Source organism: Sitophilus oryzae, unplaced genomic scaffold (assembly GCF_002938485.1).
Source record: "Sitophilus oryzae breed Bouriz unplaced genomic scaffold, Soryzae_2.0 scaffold_1576_pilon_pilon, whole genome shotgun sequence".
In the NCBI taxonomy this organism is placed as follows: domain Eukaryota; kingdom Metazoa; phylum Arthropoda; class Insecta; order Coleoptera; family Curculionidae; genus Sitophilus; species Sitophilus oryzae.
Window position 1 is genome coordinate 7,925,547 of NW_022146254.1, and position 27,230 is coordinate 7,952,776.

Below are 27,230 nucleotides of genomic sequence, written 5' to 3' on the forward strand. Positions count from 1 at the left end.
GTCATTCTCCTGATTTAGGTGACAGAAAAGGATCATCAAATCAAATTGAATTTTATATTTTTTCATCCCAGGACCGATAATAAAATATATATTTTATGGATACCTTCCTAAACATCAACGAGATGAGCCATCGGAAGAAAGGGACCATAGTACAAAACAGAAGGGTGATCTTTTTTCTTTCCACTTAGGATATTGAAATTATTATATACTGTAGTCGTGTTCGGCATTATGCTCTGAGAAATATAGATAAACAAAGAACAACAGATATAAAGCATCCCAGAGGAAAGGAGAGGCAATACCTGTACTCTCTCTCTGATATTTGTGAAAGTTACGGCAAAGTATTATTGTTGTAAATGTCATCTTTTTAATCGACCTGAAAACTTCGAGCAAAAAGATGACACTTTCAACAATACCCTGACAGATATCAGAGACGATACAGGTTCTTCCTCTCTTTTCCCTGGAATACTTTTTTAATTTATTATTCTTTGTTTATCTAGATTTCTAAGAGCACTATGAACGAACTCAGCTTGTATGTTTGAAATAATCGTCCAGCTGGCTTAAAAATGATGATCGATGACATTAATAATATAACAATATATATATATACAATAATCCTATATAATTCATAGATGGCTTCATTTCTAAGCCATCTATGACGCCATTTTTTTCAGTTTTGTTATAATTAATTTTGTCTCTTGATCTACTTGTAACATTATTCTTTTAATTTTATTAATTTATTTTGTTGAAATTAATTTCTGTTGTATATTTGATAATGATATTAAACATATTTTTAAAAAATGGTGTATTTTTTGTGTTTTTATGTATGTCATAATTAAAAATAAATGAAGAATTAAAATTTTTTATTTTTTAAACTTCCCGCCATGCGTTACAATCTAGTCCGTAGTTCCTACAAGCGATATTGGGGGCGCTAGTAGCAGTAGACTTGTCAACAGTGTCAAATTTAAACGTCAATTTCGCTTTCCAATATTTAGCAAGGCGCTCGCACTTCTCCTTGTGTATGTGTTTTGTGGCAGGTTCTTTGAAACAGTTGCGGGCATAACGCCTGGCGGTTGAGATAACAGGAGTGGGAAAGTATCGCTGCTGCATCGGTCGATTGTCGATGGAGGTTCGAAACAGGTTGGAGAATAACGCATCAGTTGTTTTAGATACATTGTTTTTCAACCTGTTACGAGCATAACGGGCGGAGGTCGAGATATTATGGCGCTGTATGTTTCAGTACTTACTTATTAAGTTTCAACATTTAGGTATTTATTTATTCTGAAAAATTTTCAGAATAATATTTTAAGATTTTTTAAAAATGTATACAGGGTGTTATGAAAAAGCTGGTCATTGATTAAACACGATCCTGCTTAAAGCCCTTGACGTAAAAAGCTGATTTTTGGAAAACGGATTGACTTTAGCGTGTAGAGGTTCGATAAGAAGGGATTTTTCGAAACTAGAATTCTAAGGGGGTGAAACTACCCTCAAATATTAGAATATTTTGTTATTTAAAAACCGGTGAGTTTTTCGGAAAAACTCTTAAAACACGTAAATTTTATTATGTTGTTTTACATATTTTAAGATTTTTTAAAAATATATAGGGTGTTTCATAAAATATGACCATTGAGTAATCACTATTCTGCTTAAACTGCTTGACGTTTAAAGCTGATTTTTGGCAAACGGATTGACTGTGGGTTTGAGGTTCGATAAGGAGGGGTTTCTCGAATCTCAAATTCCAACAGGGTGAAAACGCCCCTCAAATATTACAATATTTGTTATTTAAAAACGATTAGTCTTTCGGGAAAACGCCTGGACACGCATAGTTTATTTTGTTTTTTTACATATTTTGAAATTTTTTAAAAAATCATACAGGGTGTTCCAAAACGTTGAGTAATTGATTAACCACGATTCTGCTTAAACTGCTTGACGTTTAAAGCTTATTTTTGGCAAATGTGAGCAAATTTTATCCAGTTTGTATGTTAATGGAAATTCTTGTTTTGCTTTATCATCACCATTAAAATTATTAATTCGACGCGAACGAAGTCGCGGGTACACGCTAGTTTAAGTGTAAAATTAATTCGAACTCTAGTGTGTAGTTGGTTTACTTATGAAGAATATACTACACATTTTCTTATATTGCTATTTTTTGACCGCAAATGGTAAAATCATAACTAAGAGCTTCTCGCCTGTCGAGTGAGATGCACCCTGTACACTGCTACGCAATTCAAGATCTACGCGGATCGAGGGGCAGGGCGTAGGTAGATCGGAATGTATAGGTATAGACGAGTGGCGGAATTTTGGCTTTTTTATATCGCAATTTGTAAACAGCGCTTATTTGTAAACAACCACCGTTTTTAGAGAGGTATTTTAGATAACAATCGATATTTAGAAATGTTTTGACACCCTTGAAATACTACCACCGAGCACGTCATTGTTGCAACTTACAACTGCGTTAATACGCCTGGCGGTGACCGCCTCATAATCTTTCAGATATTTAGCAGTAAAATAAAGAAACCTGTTATTTTTAAGCTGTTATTTTAAGCTGTTTTTTATAAATAACTATAACAGTTTCAACTGTTATCTAAAAATAACAGTTTTGCCCATCACTAATATTTAGTTTTATTTATGGTAATGGACGGCCCCCAGTTCTTACAAACTTCATTGACTGCTTACTAATTTTTGTAGATTTACGAGGTTTTCTGCTAAAATTACGGTATCGTCGGCATACCTGATATTATTGACTATTTCTCCTCCTATTACAATTCCTTTTTGGCCACTTATATGTTTTCTGAAAAAACGTTAAAGAGGGTGGGGGAGAGTGAACATATATAATTAATATATTAATCTTACGAAAGCATAGTGATTTCTCTTTTTACTTTTTTCTGTTATTGTTATTGTTAGAGGACTGTATTGTTCATAAATAAACAGAACATTACATTATATCGTGAGAGTGTACTGTCACACTAAAAAAAACGTTTATTAAAATAAACACATCTTTTCGACATTTTGACTGTTTGATAATAAAACAGAAACCTGTTATATTAAGCTGCTGTTCCAACTATTATTTATAAATAACCGATTTGTTCAACTCTGGTAGTCACGTACTAGGACTTCCGAATTTTTTTAACTATAAATGTGAATTTCTTTTAGTAGGCGGCAAGTTTGCGAGTTAATGTAGGTTTAAGAGAAATAAATACGGCATATTTATATTTTTATATGTTTATTTTAGCGATATTTTCACAAGAATAACTGCGATTTTAACTTTATTGCTTTCTTATTACATTGTTTTAGATAAAACTTTAGAAATAATAAGGTCTGCTATATACCATTCGGACGTAGACGACTCGGCAGAAAGCAGTTCAGATGAAGATGGACCGCAGGAAATACCACTGGATAAAGAATCAGGAAATCCCCCTCCAGCTCACGGAAGTAAAAAGTTTATCAAAATGGTCGACAAACTTACCGAGTCCAAGTTCTTTCAAGCCGCTACTGAGAACCGGTATATAAAAAAAGCGATGGAAGGTATAGGGCTGAATATTTTGTTGGAATATACTTTATTGAAATTCAAACTAAATTTTAGGGGTATCTAACACAGAACTGCGCCTTACGGTGGAAATTAAAGCAGTATCTGGGACTTTAGTATTGAATATCCCAACACCGCCCAGCGATAGAGTATGGGTAGGCTTTAGACCTGTTCCAGAGATTATTTTAACGGCAAAGCCTATAGTGGGCGACAGAAATGTCACCTATGCTATGGTAACCAGTTGGATAGAAAAGAAACTTTTTCAAGAATTTCAAGTAAACATTTATTTTTTACTTTAAACCTGTCAGAAGAAATATATATATATTTTTATTTTACAGAAAGTCATGGTAATTCCAAATATGGAAGATTTTCTTGTACCTGTGATGAATCCAAAATTGCCAGATTAAATTACTGATTGAATTGTTTCATATAGTACTTCATTGTTTATAGAAATACTGACGAATTTACAATACATTTATTCAAAAAATACTTTATATTCCAAAAATATATTTTTTCTTCTTATTTATTTCTGTTAAGCAGACTAACTATAAGTCTTGATTAAAATATATTAGAACAATTATTTTTGTACAAAATATAAAAAGAAACAAATAATGTACTGGAAATTGTCAGTTGATAAATTATTTTCTCCGAGCCATCACACGCAGCAACAAGCCAAACCTAAATTTTAAAGTACAGTAGATTCTCGATTATCTGACTCTCTATTTTTCAATCGCTAGGGTAAAGCCCACATTATCTCAGATAATTGAGAGTCTACTGCATTAAGTTTCTGTAAGTTACGTAACTTCAACACAACCAAGTTTGAGTATCATTAAAGACTATTATTATAGTCTGTACTACGAGCGTTCAAGGTTACGTCATCTTTATTTTTTTAATATAGATTTTTAGCACGTATATGTGATCAGTTCATATTTAGAAAATCTGAAGTACGTTCCGAAATTAGTAATTGAATGCGTTCCGTTTTTACTAATTTTAAGTAAAGTTTGTCCAATGAGTCACCAGAGATTTCGACAGACGACATCTAAGCATGATATAAAAATACGACTTATTTGTAAATTAAAATGACAGACAGTAACTGTCACTGCCAGGTATCCCCTGGTTGGACAGACTTTAGATATGTTTGGACTTCCGATTGTGCTTCGGTTTCCATTTTTAGATGTGCGTACCAGTTTTAGTATAAGCATTTATTTAAAAAACACCGGACTTAAATTTTGTTAGATTATTCAATTTTTTATTTTGACACTGATCGATATCTGATAACAGGATCATAACAATATACAGTGATTTACGAAATTACGTCTAGAATCTATTTCATTCCTTTTTAACTTGAGATAAAGACACTTTATCTCCGTGGTCTGTATTTTAACGCATGCGACAGAGTTTAGAAAACCAGTTTACCGACAGAGAGACCAAATAAAAAGCGGCATTACAGTGTTGCCGGTTTTTACGTGTGTCGGCGGGGATATGTGTGAATAGGTAATATACTTCGCACTTTTCTCTCTCCGACTTATAAGATCGGTATAGCGATTCACTTCTAGACGTAGGTAAACGCCACCAAGACCCTTCTTCTATCGATCCGGTATAAATATATTATTATCTTAGCCTTAAATAAATTAGAAAAAAAAAGCAGTTACATATTTTAAAAACTTTCATGTATATTACTGAAATGAAGATAATACATCTAAGCTAAATATAATCTATATCAGCTGTAGTCAAATGAGTAACTAATTGTGAAAAATAAAGTTCCAGTACTAGATCGTAAACGCCTACTTATGCGGTTTGAAATTTTGAGGCAAAATCCGACAATATCGCATAGAAGAAATGTATCAACCTAACTTATCTATTATACATTCGATTTTTCATTAAGCTGTCTACATCACTGTCTTAAGGGCCGTTTAGACTCTCAGATAATTTGCGCAAGCCACACTACAAAATTTGCGCAAACCTATTTTTTCGTTTACACATTCAGGTTATTTGTGCACAAAGAGCACAAACTGACGGATTTTATATAAATAACCCGAAAAGAAAATAAGCGTAACCTCATTTTTTATTTGTTTACGGCTTGGTACTTAAACTATATAAATATTTCTGGGAAACCAGTAGGTATTGTATAAACAAATATAATATTAAACTACCTATCTTAAAAAACTCACCTAACAATGAAATACAACAAGCGTCTAGAAAATACCCTGGCGTCATCTGATCACAGCTAGATTTGACAGGAGTGTGCATGCGCAATAACCCATAAACGATACTCGGTCGGGTATTTCGCGTGCAATCTAAACAAAAAATAACCCCAGAGGACGGCCCTACGGCGTGTTTTGATTGCTATTACCGACAGCTTTAAAAAAGTAAAACAAATTCTATATTTGTAGAATTCGAACCGTGGACCTCTCCAACCCCAAGCGACCGCCTTACCAATGGAGCCACAGCTGCTTTTGCAAATCAGCTATAGCTCGGCATTACTTAGTTCCGCCGTACAACCGAAGACAAATACTGTCAAAACAAACAGGATCAGATGTCGTCACGGCATTCTCTAGACGCTTCTTTAAATACACATTCGATAAACAAAACTTGTGAGGTTAAATGTTCACCAGCAAATGCCACAACTATCCAAAACCGTGGTAACGCCCGGTTAAAAATCAAGACGAGACAGATTTTACTCAAGCCAAATTTTTGAACTGCACAAACTAACGATTTCTGTTTACACTTTACGATTTATTGGTACAGTTTGGTTTGCGCAAATTATCTAAGAGCCTAAACGGCAGACCGTTTAAAATCCAGACCACGCTTTAGCGACGACCCGATCGATATACGTAAAATTAAACCTTGACATATACTTGATCACATCATAACCCCTACAATACTATGTTATTAATAAAACAAAATGCTTAAAAATTAAATCTGTTTTATGTGCAAAAATACAGAGTATGCGATTATTATACGTCAACAAAGTCTTTCCGGTTGTACTAACGTTGTGACGTACTTCACGTTGTGTAGTGTCCATAAAAGTCTATCTTTTAAATTAAAAGTATATCAGCAATTTTTATTTTAAGAGGGATTTTTCTTTGGTGATAATTAATTCTTACCATGTATTTTGTGACTTTTTATTTACTTGAAACATATAACATATACTTACAGCGCTTTCAGATGGAGCAGACCGTCCGCGACTTCGAGCAACAATTTCACATGGGTCGCGTATGCTCCGTCCGGATGATTTCGTCCGACGGCTATCTTCAAAAAACACGCGGACCATCTGAAAGCGCTGTTAGGGTTAGGTGAAAAAAATTAACCAGGTCTTAACCTTTCTCAAACCAACGAAAAATTATGATCTTCACTGAATTACATTGAGACAAATATTTCATGGATATAAAATGATTCTATCGAATGCAAGAATATATTTGTGACAGTTTCCTGTTATTTGATTGAAAAGTACAATCCATTTCTGTCATTTTTTTTTGATGTCGTTGTAGAAATCATAGCAACTAATTTTCGACAGACTATGTTCTAAATATATTTTTTCAGTTTCCTTTTAATCTGGTGATAGTTTCAAACACCTAAATTCTCTTCAGATACAATTTGATTGCTCAAGCAAATGGGACTGTTTAAGTTACGTCAAAGATTAAGGATCGTCTTTAGCCTTTTTTAAGCGATATTAATGCAAAATGAATATATGATAAAATACATTTATTAATAATTATTTTACCTACTTGTGATGTATAAGTGTATTTTTGCTTATTGAAAACTAAATGTGATATTTTATCATAGACAGGCGAGAATTTTTTGTTGAGTTTGTATAAAATTTACTATATTTGTGTTTTTCTGTTATAGTTTTATGTTGAATATATCTCTCAAATATTAATTTTAATCCTAAACACTATTTTATTATCCTACTATGGACCAAAAATAAATCAATATTAAAAAAACAATAAATATGAAAAAAGAATGTTCTTTGTGTAAAAGGCTTTTCAATAGATTTTATTTAAATATAAATAGGTAATTGATATTGACATCATCAAGTACCAAAGATATGTTGTGTTTTTTAGGTTGTTTTACATTTTATATTTTTTTAAGTAGGTATATCTAGTTTTTGATTAAAGATGAAAATTGTATTAAATAAAGATGTATGGAAAATATTAAAGACTTTTTAGTATTATTACAAATAAATTTATTTCCGTTAATGTATTTTCAATCTATGACTTTTTAAACATTCAATTGAACAAAACCTGTTTTCTAAATACTCAAATGGGGTTCGTCCAGCCATATCGGATCCACACAAAAAGCATCGTGATATTACTTTTCCGTGAGCATTTAAAATTCTTCTTTCTGCGGCCAGCGCCCTCTAGAAATATTTGAATAATTTAAAAAATCAACACGTCTAATATCGCATAAAAGTTTAAGTTACCAGAGATTAATAGAAGTCTACAGTATTTTTTAGGAATCAATGCAGTTACCTAATCATACAAAATAAGAGAGGGACTCAAAAAAAAGTAGGTAATGATTAGACGGTCGGTGGATCTTAAGTAAGGTTAATGTCTCGATAAGCGTGTTTTGATTGCTTTGATGTCAACCTTTTTGTGTTTTTCTGTGTTTTCGTTTTTCTTTGTTTTTTTTAATGCAAATTTGATTGCTTTGAATATTTAATTAAATTTATAATTTTAAAATTGAATGTTTTACATCAAGAACTAATAGGATTGCTCATCCTCATAAGACGTACGTTCGCCTCTTCCCGCGCTTCAGCTGACAGATGTGACGTCATTGCAGTCCTTGTCATGATAGTATGTATTATTGTTTGCCTATGGTAAACTAATAAAAAATAACAGCTGAGAAATTTTGAGTTAATTATTTTGTCGATTTTAAATGTGAAAAAGGTGTTTTTAAGGTTTTTAGAGTTATAGAGTTTATAAATACGTTCATTTTGTATTGTGGATTGTGACTAAGTGCTTACGATATTGTTTATATGGAAGTACTCTAAAAAGAATGCCTGTAAAAGGTGATGCTTGGAACTGCTGTTCTTAAAAATGCATTATGCGGTTATTTAATACGATTTATACAGTTAATTTTCTATACTGCACACATATAAGGTATAAGGTGTTTAATTAAATAAACTAAATAATGAATGTTTTGCATACGGCAACCAATAATACACACACTATCATCACAGATTAGGTATCCTATAAGTATACAGATAAAAATCTTGTCCCTAATTCGTGGTACGAAAATTGTTTTTTATGACGATGTGCAAACGAGTCAAATTTCCTGTGCGCGAAAATAAACTCGCGTAAAATAACAATAAACAGCGTAATAGAGAGATATCGCTAAACCGAATAGCGTGCATGGACGTTAATAAGGCCAGGTGTTATTTCCTTTACGTGAGGTGGTATTAACTCTCTTCATTTATAGTTATCGGATCGGAAAGAATTCTGATCGCGTCGCGTCCGCTATTTAAACTTAACCTAACTTTGAATTTAAAACTTTGAAATTGGTTTGTTTACTAGGTATTTTAAAACTAAAGGGCTAAAGTGCTTATTTCCAGTGCTTTATTGTTCAACGTCTGCCAGTGGGTTTAGGGCAACAAGCAACAAATTCTCTTAGAAGGGCTAAGTCGTCATCTGCTGTAAACCTAAGCCTCTCTGTAGATTCTTTAATATTGAAAGAGGTGGAATCCATATTTTGGGCCATATTTATTTAATTAAAACTAATCCCAGCTACTTAAATATCAAATTACCTAATAAAACTAAAGCAATAATTCAAAACAATTCAAACATAACCTAAAATAAAAGATCTCGCCGGCCGGCTCCGGTTGTCAAATACCCGCACATGCCCATAGACCATTCCAGAATGACGTCACTGACGGGTCGGCAAAATTTGCTGGGAGGCACACAATTAACTTTCTCTATGCACACAAACCAATTAATTTTCACGTTGTCCATATGTAAACACAATAATCCAAGGTTTAAACGAACTTAAAACAGTAAAAAATGCCTCATTTTTGTTGTTTTGTTAAGTGTTTAATGCGTGATAATGTCTAATTTTTCCCAAATCATGCTGCTTTGACCAACAGAGGAAATAATTTAAATGCATTATCTAATGTTCGAAGAGAAGTGTGGTTAAAAGCTTTGAAATGAAAGGCCCCTGTATGAAAGTGAGATTTAAAAGAAACGAATTTGTTCCAAAGACTTTATAACTGGTAAGTCCGTTTTGCAAAATTATCATTTATTGAGTTTAAATTAGCGAAAAATACGTTTTTGTTTTTAAGACAAATTATGTTAGGAGATAAGTCTAATTCAGCCAAAATTTGGGATATTCTTCCTTTCTCCAACTACTTCCTGTCTTCAACCCTACAAGTCATCTTCTAGATTTGACAGATTAAGAAAAAGATTTAAAAATGAATCAGAGGTTTGTTATTTATACTAAGATATATACAAGCGTATAAAGTATTTTTATTTTTAGTTAAAGATGTTGCTATAAAAGATGAAAATCGACCAGTGAATTTTCATAATCCTCCAATCGTTAATCAACTTTATTCAATTTAAATCGTCTGAGATAGAAGACGATAAACCCAAATACACGACAAGGATTGCACTTCTGGAAGATCAGCTGAATAAGAACGATAACAGGACTTTGGTCAGATCAAATATATACCAAGAATATTTTTCGTGAAGTCTCGGCTGAGTATGCCTATAATACAAGAACTGTGGATTTTGAAATCCTAAGATAGCTGAGCCTCTTTGAGAAGGATCCTTGGTACATGAGTGTAAAGTTGTTTAATAGGTTGCCACTTGAAGTCAAGTTAATAGAAGTAAAGAGTAGTTTGAGACAAGTAAAGAGTAGTTGCATAATTGAAAAATTTGTTAATTTGATATAGAGCCATATTTCTCAGATTTCCTGTAGACAAGTCAATAAATATTGTGTGACGTCATTTCATTTTCTGTATATACTATTTTGTATTTTTACATTTGTATGTTACATTCCTTGAAGTAAAGATTATTATTATTATTAACTACTAATAAATGTAATTTATTTAAATATAATACGATTTAAAAAAAATATGTGTTTATTTTTAATAGTATAAACCTTGGTTTATAAAGTTTAAATATTATAAATTTTAAATAATATCCGAACATCAATCCATGAGTTAAACCTGGCAGAAAAGCCTAACCACTTCACATAAAATTGTTTATTATTATTTTTCTGGTGGTGACCTAGCATTATTTCAACTAGATCAATACCAGGAGACTTTGTCTTTGTCTTCTGTAATTCGGCCTCATAAAAATACCCCTTAATTGGTTGACCTACTGATTCTAGGATAATTAAAATTGAGGATTAAAGAAAATTAAGAATTAAAAAAATATGTCTATAACGCTATAAAAGACTAAAAACACAAAGAAATGAATGCAAGTTAATAGTTAATTGATCCGCAAATTACGTCAGGCGGTAACGTTATTAGCGGGTGTTGCGTTAAAAATTGACTCGCGCATATCGTAACCATGATAAGGTACGCGTAAATACTGGATGACGCTATTCGGTTTTCCGATATCTCTCTAATAATTGTGCCGGTCAGACGCTGTGCACAATTTTAGAGGCCATAAGTGGGCGTGCTTTGTGCGCAAACTAGATACCTAAGTAGTGCCCGATTTCGAAAATTGGAACCACGAAAAACAATAAAGAAAAAACAAAGATTATAATCTGTATAATCTGTGCTATCATGACAATTTTTTTTACAATGACGTCACAAAGCGAAGAGTTTTCGCATGCACCTGACAGACACTTTCGGCTGAATGAGCAGTCCTATTAGACTAACTATTCTTGGTTTTACATCACATTTTTATGGTGCCTCTGTTGTCATACTTCCTCAGTCTTATATAATATTGCTGAAATATCAATTCGCGGCCAACAGGTTGGCAAAAAAACTTTTTTTGCTTGTAAAAAATCTTAAGGTGAGATCACTTATTTCGCAGCTGGTTTCGGCATCTTACTTAGTTTAAAAAGTTTTATTGGTGGGATCTTAAAACAAATAAAATATAAACGAATCTTTGAGAGACAAACAAATATATCACACGACAGATATGATAGAACGGCGTCTAAATTGTGTGTGAACTATCAATAGAATTAACTTTTATTTTCTTATTAAATCTGGCAACGCTGAAAAATTCCGGCAATCGAATGTCACGTTTGTAAGTGGGAGATGTTTATTAAGATTATACTCTTTTAAACCAAATATGGTGTAATAGCATTGATTCGTGCAAAATAATATCGTAGACTTTTTGATTTACAGTTTTTTGTAATATATGAGATACATCTTAAGTTGTTTGGAACAAAAAATGACCTAGTAAAATCAAATTATGAACTGAAAAAGGTAGTTGCATAGCACAAAATTTAAAATAGATTAGAGATTGCCTACGTGTATTCTATATAAAATTCAGTTATTTTGCTGTTGTAACACCAAAGGTTCCAATCCCCCAACCATAATAAAATTCAGTGTCTCATACACAATATAAAATCATGAAATGAGGAAAATTAGATTTCTGCTATAAAAAACTTGAAATTAATCCTGAAAATTCCCTTATACGACGATTAATTTTTTTAGTATCAACATACTGTATAGGAATACTACCCTTTGTAACTGCATCTCTATTATTCATAATTTTTAGTAAGTTTTACCAGTATTATGATTGAAATTATTGCACTAACCTTTTCTCTATCACTCAGATTTAAAAATCTATTTGTTTCTTCGTACTCTTTTTGTTTAATGTAGTTTTCTTTTTTCTTTTCCTTTTCTTTGTCTTTTTTTACTTTTCTTTGAGCTTTCTTCTTTTCCGCGATTTCTTGATCGGTTAAGACATTTAACGGTATCTGAGCCTGAAATAAAATTTAGTGGTGTTGTCAAATTTCACTTAAAACAAGTAATAAAAGAAAAGACATATCTAATATGATGACGAAATTTATCTATGACACTATAATATCTATGTATACAGTCTGTCTAACAAGAAATTACATGTCAGTGACAGTTGTTATATGAGTGTTATTTTACTTTACAAGTATATAAATAACATGATGTCATCAAAGTCATTTTTTAGATGTTGTCTGTCAAAATATCCCCTGACTCGAAAGGCTAGACGTTATACTTTATTTCTTTTGTTCGTATTTAGAGTAATTTATTATAATTAGTGTTGTAATAGAGAGAATCTTCCCACTCATGAAGAGAGAACGCTTCATTGTGTGGGAACGTTCCCTTAGAGCACGTATGAACACAAACGAGGATTCTACCTCTATTATATAGATTTAGCTATTCATTTGCCGTTTTAATTGGCTTCTTCTCAAATCTTCTTTTTTTCTAGATGTTCTCATTTTCTAGATGTTCTCAGTCTTCTCGAGAATAATAAGAAAAAAAAATAAGAAAATTCAGAATAAGTTTTATAAAACTTATCTGATAGCTTTTCCAACCTATTTTCATATATACAGGGTGTCTCAATATTCTGTGGACACAGAACTAACGTATTTTTGAAATCGAAATAAGTTCCACATAAGTTCATTGGACACAACTTATCTCTATACAAAAATGCTTCATATGTCCGCCAGGGGGCACCATACTTTAAAAAATTAAACACATTTTTTAAGAACCGGTATTTCGACTTGAATGAAATTTGGAGTACCTATGTTTTGCTATGCGTTTTAACATTTGACTTAAACATACCGTGCACTTGTGCGAAGCGCGGCGCAGCGCACATTATATTACATACAATTAATCCAATGCAGTTTCTCGCCGCGCAGCGCTTCGCATAAATGCGTGGTAAGCTATACACAGAAAATATACGAGAAGAGTGAAAACTACCCATCATACTCCTACATAAATTTTAGTAGAAATATATAAAACAATCCTTCTAGTGTTTACTACATTTTTGTCTCTCGTAAAAAAAACGCCATCGCGCATATTTGTTGAGAAAAAAACTAGTTTTCCGATCTGACTTACAAAAAAATATTTCTTGACACATCAACCTATGTAGGCGCAGAATGTGCTAGTACATACGGAAAATAAATGTTGTTATGTTAGTATCACAAATGGTATTTGACAATAAGCTTCAATGTTCTAGGTTATTTGATGCTCTTAATTTGATTGATGCCCTCCCGATAATGGACAAACGAAGCACTTTTGTATAGAGATAAATTGTGCGCAAATAACTTATTTTTATTAAAAAATACGTAGTTGTTCTGTCCACGGAATATTGAAAAACCCTGTATATTTTGTAGGTCTGGTATAAAAAAATATATTTTTTTTTCTTAAATACTATGCGATGTGGCGTTTTTACGAAGATAAAACATGTAGTAAATACAAGAAGTACCATTTTACGAAAAAAAATTTCATTGGTGGAGTTGGAAAATATTTCTACCAAAATTTATGTAGAGGTGGGGGGTAGTTTTCACCCTTCCCGTTCTTTTTCTTTTATTCTGTGAAAGTCAAATGTTTAAGCTCTTAGCAAAACATAGGGACCCCAAATCTCATTCAAATCAGAGTATCGGTTCTTAAAATAACTTAAAAAAATGTTTATTTTTTTAAAGTTTGATGCCACTTAGCGAACAAACGAAGCACTTTTGTATAGAGGTAAATTGTGCCCAATGAACTAATATTGATTTTAAAAATACGTAGTAGTTCTATGTCCACGGAATAATGGGACACCCTGTATTTCTACCCTATTTGCTCATTTATTCTCGTTCGTTTTCGGTGATTGTTCTCCGAAAATAAATGTTCTAGCATTTTAAAACACTAATTATAATAGAAAAAAAAACTGGGGAAACTAAAGGGAATTTGTTAGATGATTAACAATTAACACAGAGCGTACTTACCTTATTGTAATCATATTTATCTGGGTTCTCTTTTGCAAATTTCCGAAATACTTCTCTAACAGTTTTACTTTTTGTACAACTATAAGGGGTTTGTTGATTTTTATTCTTTGCACAAGGATCAGCGTTATTTTCTAAGAGATATTGTATCATTTCGTCGTGCTCGTTCAAAGCTGCAATATGTAAGAATCCATTTCCTTTATCATCTAGAACTTCACTATTGAAAAACTCCTTTGCTAGATCTGACTCTGGCATATTTGGAATATCTTGGAATGTTTTTAAACGTTCTTCAAAAAGCTCCTTCATTAATATCACATTCCCTTTAGTCAAAATATCTACCAAGTTCTTTTTCCTCGCCTCTTCTTTCTCCCGAAGTTTTTGGTTTTTACTTTTCCTACAAATTATTTAATGGCAGTCTTAATAAATAAACATATTATTTACTAATATACTTAGGTTTTCTTTTGTTTTGATGATTTCTTCTTTCCTCCGGGGTTAGACTATCTGCATATTCCTTCAAATCATCAAAAGACACTTCTAAAACATCAGATACAAGATTATCGTTTTCACCAGCATCCTCCAAATTTTCTGATTCTAGTCTGGCATAGTTTACATTAGAAATATTTTCCTCCGAGCTGCTATTCCTGAAAGTGATTCAGGAATTACTGAATATATAGTGTCCACTAACAAGGCTTCATCAATTTTTTTTCTGTTGTCAGAAGCAGGTAAAAATATCTGCTTATCTAAAAAAATTGACATGCCTTTATTTATTAAAATGTTTAAAAGTATTGTCTAGTTTTAAATTTTTTGCTATTTTCCAAATTTTGTTACCCTAAAAGCCCTACGATAATATCAATATTTTGACATTTTTTCAACTAATTTGACTAGTCCCTAAGGGAATCCAATCTGTGGAACCAGACCAACTACGGTCACTCGAGGATATTGCCAATGATAGGGAAAATCATGGCGAACACGAGTCCACATCTGCTAGACCAGAAAACGGACTATATGCTCACCAAACATGACTTGGAGAAAAGATAAGGATTCGCATCCCGACTAGAGAAGAATGGGAAAGCAATCTAGTAATGAACACTCAAGAGATAGCAGTCTACACAGATGCTTCCGTTACTTCAGGAGGCACAGATATAGGCATCTTCTCACAGGACCTAGACATCCGACGATCTTTAAGGCTATTGGTCATATACTCTGACAGCTTGGATAGTTTAAGAAGCATCTCCATGTAATCAGTGAGATCAAAAACTGTGATGGACTGCCAAGAAGCACTATTCTGGCTGCGTCAATATGCGGGGCTACTTTCTGCTGGGTGCCAGGCCACAACAATGTGGTGAGCAACCAAGAAGCGGACAGACTCGCCAAAGAGGGGGTCAGGGGAGAGGCCGTGACGGACGACCCACCACTTGTGACTATCAACTCACTGAAGGAAGCTATAGAAACTACCATCAAGGCCAAGCAGCAAGAGCCGTGGTAACACCGTGATTACTGCGCTAGAAGACTATGGCCAGTGGTAGATAGCAAAAAGACAAATCAACTACTAAAGTACAAAAAGAAGCCTAGTACGCATAATTGTAGGTATCGTCACGGGAAACTGTCCCACGGGGGTAAACCTGCAGAAAATTCGGAGAGGAAGAATAAACTATAGAGCACCTGCTGTACCACTGTCCGGCACTGGAAAACCGATGCTTTAAAACTTTAGTGCACGGTTTTTTGGACGGACTAAAGAACGCAGCAGAAGCCAACATCAGCAACATCGGGAACTTTGCGAAGAGCTGGAGGTTCTTTAACGCAAAGAAAGAATGAGAGATTGGCATCCAGTACGTATTCGCATCCAAGTTACGTAAATTAATACAATGGACCCAAGGCCTCCGAGTGAGGGATCAAATAAGATCCCAAACCCCAGCAACCTAACCTCACCTACCCTAAAAGCACTACAACAATATATTAAATTTCAATAAATACAGCAACAAGAGAAACTTCAATAAATACAGCAACGAAATAAAAACGTTCATAGAAGAAATGTCGACCAAATACAAGATACAAACACCAACAGAATGTGTGGACCAAATGTTGAAAACCACTAGGGAGTGTTCTTTATAGGTTGCCACATATAGTGGCAAATTGTAAACAAGGCACTCTCCTCTAACAATATATTAAAATCTAACATTTCTAATGAGTATTTAAATAGTTTAGTTTCTATAAACAGTAAAATATACTGTAGGCCAATAAATAAACAAAAATATTGCACAATATCGTGACAACTAAATGTTCGGACACTTTAAAAAGAACTGTTCTAATATGGCGTTACATCGGCATGAACTATTGCAACCACTGCATGTCTGTTTGGCATTGTTTTTATTAATGATTGACATACGCCAGAGTAAAAATTTTGTCATAATTCACTTAATATCATCGTCAAGTGGGCAACGGTTTCTTGAGGATCGTGGCACAGTTTTTGTTTTGTTTTATGCCATATATCTCGATAACATTAAGGTCCGGACTATGCGAAGGCCATGAGGGGACCTTGATGTTCATGTCCCTAAACCATTTTTAGTAGTTTTAGCCCAAGGACTGTATATATTCTAAAGGACTGTTCGATCGCGTCAAATCGCCGCTGTCGTAGTCGCCGTGGAATGCTACGTCACGCGCTGACCAGCGCTCCACAGTGCGGCGGATGGTTATTCTAGCGGGACAAAATCTCAAGAGCAATGTTTGGGACTTAAAATCTAAGAACGTAGCAAATGGTCTAATATATAGCAACTATATGGTTAAATTTATTTATTTATTAACAACTTAATTTATTAACAAATAAATACAAGATAATAAAAGTATGATATTATTCGTACATGACACACAAAAATCGTATTGTAAACTATTGCCAAATACATAAAATTATGATATCAAAAAACTCTTTAGCAGTTTTTTTTTAATTAATTTGTAATCTTGTGACACCCTCTATAATTTATTTAAAAAAAATATATATTTTATTTTGAAAATAATAAATAAGATAGATATTTTAATTTTAATTTTAACACTCGGTAATTGTAAATTCATATATAGTAAGTATCTAAGAAAATTTTTTAAACTCAATGCCTTTTGATGGAGTTGTTTTGTTTTTATACTATCCGATTGAAATTAATCTTTTTGTGCATTCACCTGTTAAGCTTGAACTCCCTGTGACTGTAACTACCTGTGTTGGTAACTACTGGTAACTCAAAAGATCTATATCATTCAATATATCGATATTTGAAAAAAAAGTGAAAGTTTGATATCTGCAGAACAAAGGCACGAAGGATTATAACAAATAATATACGTACAGTAGAAAAGTACATATCTTTGGCAATCTTCAACATAATTTGGCTTTCTAATAAAATGTATAAGCACTTGTAAATATTTTGTTTTCGTATAATCTCTGCCTTGCTGAGCAGAAAACGACCAAGTTTGGTTGATAAAAATGTATCGAAATACAACGAATATTCATACATTTTTGTATCAATTGGAATGTCTACTATTTATTCTTATCAGTACACATTTTTTGGCTTATTTCTAACCAAACGCTTTTGTCCCGCTAAATTTATCTTCCAACGCACTGTGCGCTCGTCCGTCAAATGCAAAAATAACTGTCACTGTCTAAAATCTTTAGCGCCAACTTCAACTCGGTCAGTAGATGACGTAAAAAAACTGACAGTGCAGGAAGATAGGAATCGAACTATCCTTATCTCTTTCAATAAGAAGACTAAGGAAGGAGCATATCAAAAATCTTAGGTACACCGCGATGGGCCTCAAATATGGCCGACTTAAATTCCGGTTTATCAATGTCGTTCTAATTTTATTTAAAAAATGTAAAACTATGATGTAGGGTAGACGTGGGGTAGACTCAATAATTTGTTGTTTTATTTTACGTTGTGAATAAATGTTGGTAGTTATTAAAATTGTTATAAAAATATATAATTCTAATAAAATAGATAAGTTATAATAAGTATTTATTAACACAAACATCCGATACGCTACTGAAGCAGGTAAGTCAAATTAACGTATCTAAATTCTTTGACAAGTAATAAATAAAAGCTAAAATGTAAGAAAAATATATAATTTAGTTAATTTAAGTGAATTTCATAAATGATCGGTTTACTACACGTATGTATATTATATAGTCACTTACTAGGAAAAGTTGTTCCATTATTTCCCTCAATTTTTGCCGAGATCTACCGCACGCTACACAACCAACTATTTTAGAGTCTTTTTCGATAAATCGCGATAGTGTCACTGTTAATTTAAGTTCTGCCACAATTTCCATCTAGATTTACTACCTTTATACAACTATCAGTAGTAGAATAAATAATAAATAACATAAAATAAGCCCCGTAAAGAGTGACAAATCCACAAAATTTCAAATCAAATTCAAATGTGTCAAATGAATCGTCAAACAGAACTGTCAAGGATCCCCACCCTAGAGTGCTTTTTCCGCCCACCATGCATGAATACATGGATAGCATTATGCTCCTTCCTTAGTCTTCTTATTCAAAGCCTTATCTCTTTAGTATCCTTGGTTTTAGCCATATCGCATGCTCCGCCATCCTGTTGAAATATAAAATTCATATCCTGGTAAAGGTCTCTCACACTTGGTACAAAACTGTTTTTCAAAAGTTCTTGATATTTTGACACATTAGTTGTGCCTTTCTACCACCTCATACCTTCCATAATGAAATGGATCCCAACTGGAAAAAGAAAACGCCGATGACTGGATGGACAGAAGGCAATGGCGGCAAGGAACCGGAAGGCGGATCACGCTGTAGAACCGGACTTTCCAATCGCAAATGGCAAGTGCACGAATTACATGTGCACATGAGCCACCTTAATATCGATATAATTAACACCGCTAGAGTGGAGAAGATTGCCTCCAAAAGACAGTGAAATTTCCTAAAAGCATTATGATTTGAAGGAGTATGTCCAAAATAGGCTCAGAAAAGTATGAGGTGGTAGAAGGCATAATTGATGCGTCAAAAAATCAAAAAATTTTGAAACATATTCTTGTGTCAAGTGGGAAGGACAAAGGTCCTTGTAACCAATTGTTCTGGCAAAGACCAGGACAATAATTTTATATTTCAACAGGATGGCGGGGCATGCCCTACAGCTGAAACTACTAAAAAATGGTTTAGGGACATGATCATCAAGGTCCCCTCATAGCCTTCGCACAGTCGAGACCTTAATGTTATCGACATGTGGCATAAAACAAAACAAAAATTGTGCTACAATCCCCAAGAAACCGTTGCCCATTTGACGATGATATTAAGTAAACTATGGCAAAATTTTTACTCTGCCGCATGTCAATCATTAATAAAAATAATGCCAAACAGGCTTGCAGTGGTTGCAAAAGTTCGTGCCGATGTAACGCCATATTAGAACAGTTATTTTTTAAAGTGTCCGAACATTTAGTTGTCACGATATTGTGCAATCTTTTTGTTTATTTATTGGCCTACAGTTTAATTTAATGTTTATAGAAACTAAACTAGTTAAATACTCATTAGAAATGTTAGATTTTAATATATTTTTAATGTACTTCTTAAATGTAAATAATTCAGTTAATGAAAATAAAAATTTTTAATAAATTTTTGTTTGTCCGAACATTTAGTTGTTAGGGCTCGTATATGCAAAATCGAAATATTACTTAATGTAACAACAACTATTTTCAGAAATATTTTAACTGCAGTCCTTTATTCTATTTAATTCTTAAGTACCGTCTACACATAACGTTTTACCCTACGCCTTAACTGTTCAGACAAAACGTGTTAAGTTTAAACACAGTATGTAGATGAAAAATCTACTTGAAAATAAAAAAATTACTTGAACTGAATTAAAACCGTTTAGAGAACTGACGGGATCACAGTTTCACAGCAAAACTATCGTTTTTTCTACACTAAAAACTATAAATGAAATTACAAAAAATATTCAGGGGAAAAACATGATAAGCGCCATTTTACTAATTTTACAGGAGAGTCAGAAAACTCTTCAGAACCTAATAATGTGGCAACTATTATACCTGCAATAATTATGTTTTGTAAGTTTACTGATTAACAATGATTAGTAATAAAATCACTGAGTAACAGGAAATGAAATAAACACAAAATTTTAATGAAAATGTGAACACCTAACAAACTTCTTTTTATGCGAGCAAAAATTAACTATGTCACTTATGTTTATCTGTTTGCTTTAATAAAAAAAAACTCATATGAAGCTGGCATTTTTACGCACACTGTGTAAACAAAAAAATATAGAAGTTTCAAATATTTTACCCTGTATCTCCTGGTAAGGGCCTCTGGATTATTTCTCGCGATTTTGCGCGATTTATACAACTTGAGCGAACCTTATTTCGTTTGGTTTCCTTCTCTGGCGATCTTTGTTTAGCAAATAAAGAAGCTGCTTCATCCAGTGTTTCTACAAGAATAAAAAATTTAATGCATGTCAATGAGAAAAAATGCTTCATTACTCATTACCATATATAACGCCTGAGACCAGTTCCAGATGCACCCTTTTAACTTCCTTAAATGTGGCCCTTCCTGTTGAAAATGGTATAGTTCTAAGCCTAGGATCATTTCGATCCAGTATTGGATCTTTTCCTCCAAAGAGAACTGACCGATTGTAAGGGCCCGAAGCTCTATAGAATATAAGACTGCAGTTCTTTATTTCTTCAGTCCATAGTTCCATTATACTTCGAACATGCTAAGATATAGGTAAAACTCAATCTCTTTGCTGAGACAAGACAAAGCCAAAAGATTGATGTTAATCGAAATAAATATAAATAAAATATATACAGAGTATTCAAGTCATTCCACACAAAATATATAATTGATTGATTCTCTTAAAATGTAACAGTTAGAGGTAATCATAAAGTATTTTTTGTGTGTAAATTACTGTTCTCTGTACCTACAATATATATCTCGAAAGTGTCTCACCCCCTATAACTTTTTTATTTTTTCAGATAAAAAAACGAGATTTGGTATGTTAGTATATGTATGACATAAATTAGGATTGATTGACTTATTAATTGTTTTATATATATATATATATATATATATATATATATATATATATATATATATATATATATATATATGGACATATGTATCATATATCAAATTCTGACATTTATTTAGCTTCATTTAGCTTTGGAAAAATAGATTTGATCGTCTAATGTTTTTCGTGTCTTGTCCTGGCCGGCTAAAAGCATAGATAAAGGAAATAAATTTAGATAGAAAAGCCCGTCAAAATATATGTATATTTGATTTGGGTCGCGACCATTGTACGCGATCTGGCGCTGCTATAGCCGTTGCTAAGAACAACCGCAAACAATAACAGAATTTTCTCTTGTCAAAGTCAGAATCTTCAAAAATTATAAAATCTTTCAAAATTTAAACCACCCTCATTGAAAAAATACCGAAAAGTGTTTAAAGCGTCCATTTTCAAGGAAATTATTGCTATCTTGTGCGTTTAATTTCAATTCTATTTACTCAAACCCGTGATAATTGTGAAAAAGTGGCATTAAAAACTTAAAAGGCTGTGTTGTGAACTGCAAAAACTATCATGGGCAGTGGCATAACGTCGGTTTCCAATGTTTCATAGGTATTTCATACATGTCCTTATATAAAATAAAGTTTCTTGTATGCAACACACTGTATTTTATTTATAAAATTGAAAGAAATTAGTAATAAATTTGAATAAACAATATTTGGCGAGAAAATTCCGGAAAAAGCCGAACTGATCCGAAATTATCAAAAGCTTTGGGTCGCGACCGTTGTCAGAATAGCGCCAAATAGTATTTACATTGTCTTTATGGGCACTTTCCAATCTAAACTTGTATCTTTTATCTATGGCTAAACGATGCCCAAATCGTATTTTTAATCATATCTCATTTTTTCTAATGGAACAAGGGTGGCTCGTTAGCATATTTGAAAAAAAAATATTTTTTTACGAATAATATGGTAATTTAGTGTTTTGCTGTTGTAACACAAAAGATTCCAACCCCCCACTGTAATAATTTGGTGCCACACTCTTGGTATTTCAAATAAACCATATGCGAAAATATCAAAAGTTGACATATGATATGTCATTCTATTCAGAGTCATTTTCTATCGAATGGTGCCATTTAAAAATCAAAAGTTGTAATCACTTCCGGTAAAACAGGAAGTGACCAAAAACAATACTCAATCAATCCTAATTTATATCATTATGCTAACAAGCCTAATCTGGTTTATTTATTTGAAAAAATAAAAAAGTTATAGAGGTGAGCCAATTTTGAGACGCACCCGGTATCAGTGATGTCGAATATCTCGATATTTCGATTGTCGAAAAATATTAAAAACACGCAGGCTTATCTCTGCTTACATGACTTCAGAAGCGACTAATGAGAATCGCATTCTCGAAGTTCTACGTAGTGTCGCCAGCGACACTGATTGACACTTCAAAGAACCAATAAGACTTGTACTAAATTTAAAATTGACAGCTGTTTGAATTTTGTACAAATCTTGTTGGTTCATTTGACGTGTCATTGGCGACAATACGAAGTTTTGAGAACGGGATTTTAGATACCCTACTGAAGTTAATGTCATTATTTTAAAATACAACATTTAATCAATAAGAAAAATGCATTGTATATTTACCTATAAATACATAAATACACATAGAGAAAAACATTGAAACTGTTCAAAAGAATTACATTTTTGTGAGGAAAGCCATAACTAAATTTATCACTATTTCGTTTAACTAAACATGTACTAATATACAGAATGTTCCATTTAAATAAATAAAATTAAGGGTTTTTCAATATTTCTTATTTATTTGGCACTCTTTTTTATTTATTTGGACTCTCTCTAGCTGTTAAAAATAATTTTAAATTGTAGCTTTAATAGATACTATAACAATTAAACAAAAAAACTCTTCTTTTTTTAAATCAATTTATTTATATTATTAGTGTTGAATGACATGGATAACCTTTAATACAGGGTCCGGCAATAGTGCGTCGGGCATCTGTAGCTCCCAGAATAAAAAATTTGGACGTTTTGTTTAAGTGCAAACCTAAAGTATGCATCAGGATGTATTTCAGGAAAATATTTTAACTTCTATAGGGTGGCTCTATTATATGGATGATTTTTTTTAAATGGAACACCCTGGATATTATTGCATTTTTGGCTTCCTTTCTGATCACTTTACATAATCCTAAGATATGAGTAAATATATTTCGATAGTTTCAGAGATATTAAAAAATAAATCAAAAATATTATATTTTTCAACCCTTCTTAAAAAAATTATTAAAAATACAAGAACTGTTCTGAAATCAAAACTATATTAGGTATTCATTTTAGATAGTCTGTTCTTACTTTGCTATAAATATGGTAATCGTAAATCATACAGGATGTTCAATATTCTACGCCAAACTTTCTAAAATATAAAATATTTTTTCTTTGTTTTTTTTTAAATAGAACACCCTTTATATTATTTTTTTATTATATGGAGAGTTAAAAAATGAACATTTTTTGTATTTAAAGTATTTCAAAATTCTTAATAGTTTTGCAGATACACGCAGTATTATTTCATATGGCGCATTCAATGGTAAAATACGAGAGAAAAATTATTGGGTGGCTTTGATAAAAATTTACTGTGGAAAATGCCATATGAAATATAAAACCGCGAATATTTGCGAAACCGTTAAAAATTTTGAAATACTCTAAATAAAAAAAATCTTAATTTTTAATTCTCCATCTATTGAAAAAATAATCTACAGGGTATTCCATTTAAAAAAACGAAGAAAAATTATTTTATATTTTAGAAAGTTTAGCGTAGAATTTTGAACATTCTGTACGATTTACGATTTCCATAATTATAGCAAAGTAAGTACAGACCATCTAAAGTAAATATCTAATATACTTTTGATTTTTTTTTGAAGACAGTTCTTGAATTATTAATAATTTTTTTAAGAGAGGCTGAAAAACTTATAATTTTTATTTATTTATTAATAGCTCGGTTCGTTTTCCTGTTATTATCGATTCGGAATGGTCCTAGAACTCTCCAGCGCATGCGCAAATGAAATAATGTCTTCATATTTCCTTCTGCGCATACGCATCACAATTCTAGGACGGTTCAAAATCGGTAATAACAGGAAAACGAAAAAAGCTTTTATCTCTGCAACTATCAAAATATTTTTATTTTTTATAAAAGAGACTCTTATCTTAGGATTATGTAAAGTGATCTGAAAGGAAGCCAAAAATGCAATAATATACAGGGTGTTCCATTTAAAAAAAACTCATCCCGATCCACTCACACTTTTAGAATTTAGAATAAGTGGGAGGGGGTTAATCTCTGCGACCTTAGAGATCTATTGTGTCCCCCTTTCTTGAGTTATAACTCATCATACAGTCCCAGGACTTCCTACGGAGACCCGTGTCATTCACAGTCGAGGAGCTACGACCCAGGCCGGGTAGACGAAACGGTAGCTTGTGTCGCCTGTTGGGTTTAGAGGTAGGAGGTAGGCTCCCGACCCAGGAGGTGGTAACTTGTATGCCACTTGCGGAGGATGGTCTCACGCAAGTGTCAGCCACCTCTCATTGTTACTGTTCCCAGTGTTGCTAGGGGGTTTCCCCACAGCTTCACCGGTGATGTTTTTATTACTATTATTACCAGATCTCATAGTGTTCCCATGAGTCGCTAGGGACAGTCGGTCCACTTCTACAGAGCCCCGCATGTAGAAGTAAGGGGTAAATACAATGGCCCCCGGTGCCCCAAGGTTGAGGCTGTCCGTAGCCCCGCCCGGTATCGTTATATGTCTTGGTGCAATTCCCTGGCCACGACACTACAGTCAGGGACAAGACGATGAGTGAGATGCTTCTTAGACCAAGCCAAGTGCTAGGGGGGATTCCCCCCAGCACCTGACCAAGAGCTTCCCCACCAACGACAATGTCTTGCATCTCCTAGGAGAAGTCCACTTTTTTGAGCCACCCTATAGAAGTTAAAATATTTTCCTGAAATACATCCTCGTACATACTTTAGGTTTACACTTAAACAAAACTCCCAAGTTTTTTATTCTAGGAGCTACAGATGTCCGACGTACTATTGCCGGACCCTGTATTTTGGACAATCTAAACTAGAGAGACTTACATCTACTAATGCTTGCTCATTATATCTTCTCAAAGAAGCTCCCGCGCTCTTTGGATGGGAACCACCCGATTTACTATCTCTGGACGACTGCGATCCTCCCTGTCCAGCCCGGACAGTGTAACAATGAAAAGTCTTATGAACCACCGGAGTCAAATAATCGAATATAGCCCCAGCGAAATGACCTCCTCCTAACATTAACACTGCCCACTTCTTATTATCAGCGCAGTTCTGGATATACTGTTTATAAAAATCTACATTGCTAAGTTCCCCCTAAAAGATTATTCTATAATGCCTTCTTAAGAAATAATCTAGTCATATCAGGGTGCAATGATTTAAATCAATGGATTTTTTTATTTTAATCATGGATTTAAATCAAAATATTCAACTTGTTTAAAAATTTATCATGAATTGAAAGATAACTGTAAAAATTATAAAAACTTTTCCTATAAAGCTATAAAAAAGTATTCCTATATTAAATATACCCTATATCTATTCATCAAATAAGCACAAAGTTATACTTGCTGTTGTAACGTTTAAATACTTTAATAGATCGAAAAATAATTGTAAAAGATTATAGCACATAACACATATCCCCAATATCTATTCATTTATTAAAATGTTGGACCGATTTTTGAAGTTACTTCGTGTAAATCCATTACACTTCCAAATAAAAGAGATTTATTTTGGAACTGTCAAGTGCCAGAAATCCGGTATTTGAATACATTTCATTCGCAAAGTTCTAGTGCAGAACTATATAGTTTCTTCTGATATCAGGCTATATTTATATTCCCGAGGACTAATCAATGTCAAAAGATAAACTAGAGTCATACTAGAGTCAAGGCTGTTTTACACCTTTTTGAAACGCCTGGGCCGTCATTTTCTGTAACTTTGACATAAAAACGTTACGCTTTCAAAGCGGTGAGCGCAAGTATTCGATCAGCGAAACGCAAGGCAGTCGATTTTGGTATTCTCGTTGCCATGCGAATCGTGTTCTGGATACGCGTTGAGCACATATTGGCAACATCACAATGTCTAATGTAGGTAATAGTCAAAAGTTGATAACTGATGGATGTAACAATGAAAAATGTCATTGTTACGTGAATTTCATAACCTATTGTTGAGTTATGTCAAGCTCTATTTTCTATGGATATGTCATTATTCTTATTATACGAGGGAAGTGTTGAAGTTTGCTTCTCAGCATTTTCGATGTTTTGAACAATATTTATAGCTGCGGCAAGTCGTAAATTATCAATTATTGAGGAATTTATAGAAGAAGTAGTAATTTTCACTAAAGAGCAAGATAACGCAAAAATCACAATTTTTTCGATTTTCACTGACGGTTCGACAAGCGTAAACGATCCTTTAAGGCAACCGTTTTCAAAGCGCTTTATTTTTATCAGTAAAGACGCTAAGCGCGTCAGACGAGAATACTGAAATCGACCGTATGCGCGCTCAGCGAAAATTGAACGTCATATACGCTGAGCGTCTAAAAGCGCTTATGCCGTTGTTCTCTATTATTTGAATTAGATGGAAGATATGGAATGGGATATATTGAATAGAATGTCAGTGATGTCAATGGCTAGGGGGCGGAGTACCCCCGGGTGAGTCTTACTATTTAACTATCAATTTTATCCAGATCAGTAAATGTTTGTTTTGTTATTTTCATGAACAATGAGAGAGTGCTTGC

General features: G+C 33.1%; 2 protein-coding genes across 5 annotated transcripts in view; one reads left to right on the forward strand and one right to left on the reverse strand.

The window, feature by feature from the left end:
• The window catches only part of LOC115879355 (testis-expressed protein 2), a 32,682-nt gene extending 27,816 nt beyond the window's left edge, over positions 1-4,866 (forward strand). For all 3 annotated transcript variants that reach the window (XM_030896135.1, XM_030896133.1, XM_030896134.1), the window contains 3 exons: positions 3,292-3,522; positions 3,581-3,798; positions 3,862-4,866. In XM_030896135.1, coding sequence (XP_030751995.1) covers positions 3,292-3,522; positions 3,581-3,798; positions 3,862-3,930 — 518 coding nt within the window. In that variant the 3' untranslated portion in view covers positions 3,931-4,866. The remainder of the gene's footprint in view (positions 1-3,291; positions 3,523-3,580; positions 3,799-3,861) is intronic.
• A 2,826-nt stretch (positions 4,867-7,692) lies between these two features.
• The window catches only part of LOC115879356 (ankyrin repeat and zinc finger domain-containing protein 1-like), a 29,960-nt gene continuing 10,422 nt past the window's right edge, over positions 7,693-27,230 (reverse strand). For both annotated transcript variants that reach the window (XM_030896136.1, XM_030896138.1), the window contains exons 5-11: positions 25,544-25,813; positions 20,890-21,115; positions 20,689-20,830; positions 14,833-15,024; positions 14,387-14,777; positions 12,236-12,403; positions 7,693-7,883 (exon numbers count right to left, since the gene is read on the reverse strand). In XM_030896136.1, the coding sequence (XP_030751996.1) occupies positions 7,719-7,883; positions 12,236-12,403; positions 14,387-14,777; positions 14,833-15,024; positions 20,689-20,830; positions 20,890-21,115; positions 25,544-25,813 (1,554 nt within the window). In that variant the 3' untranslated portion in view covers positions 7,693-7,718. The remainder of the gene's footprint in view (positions 7,884-12,235; positions 12,404-14,386; positions 14,778-14,832; positions 15,025-20,688; positions 20,831-20,889; positions 21,116-25,543; positions 25,814-27,230) is intronic.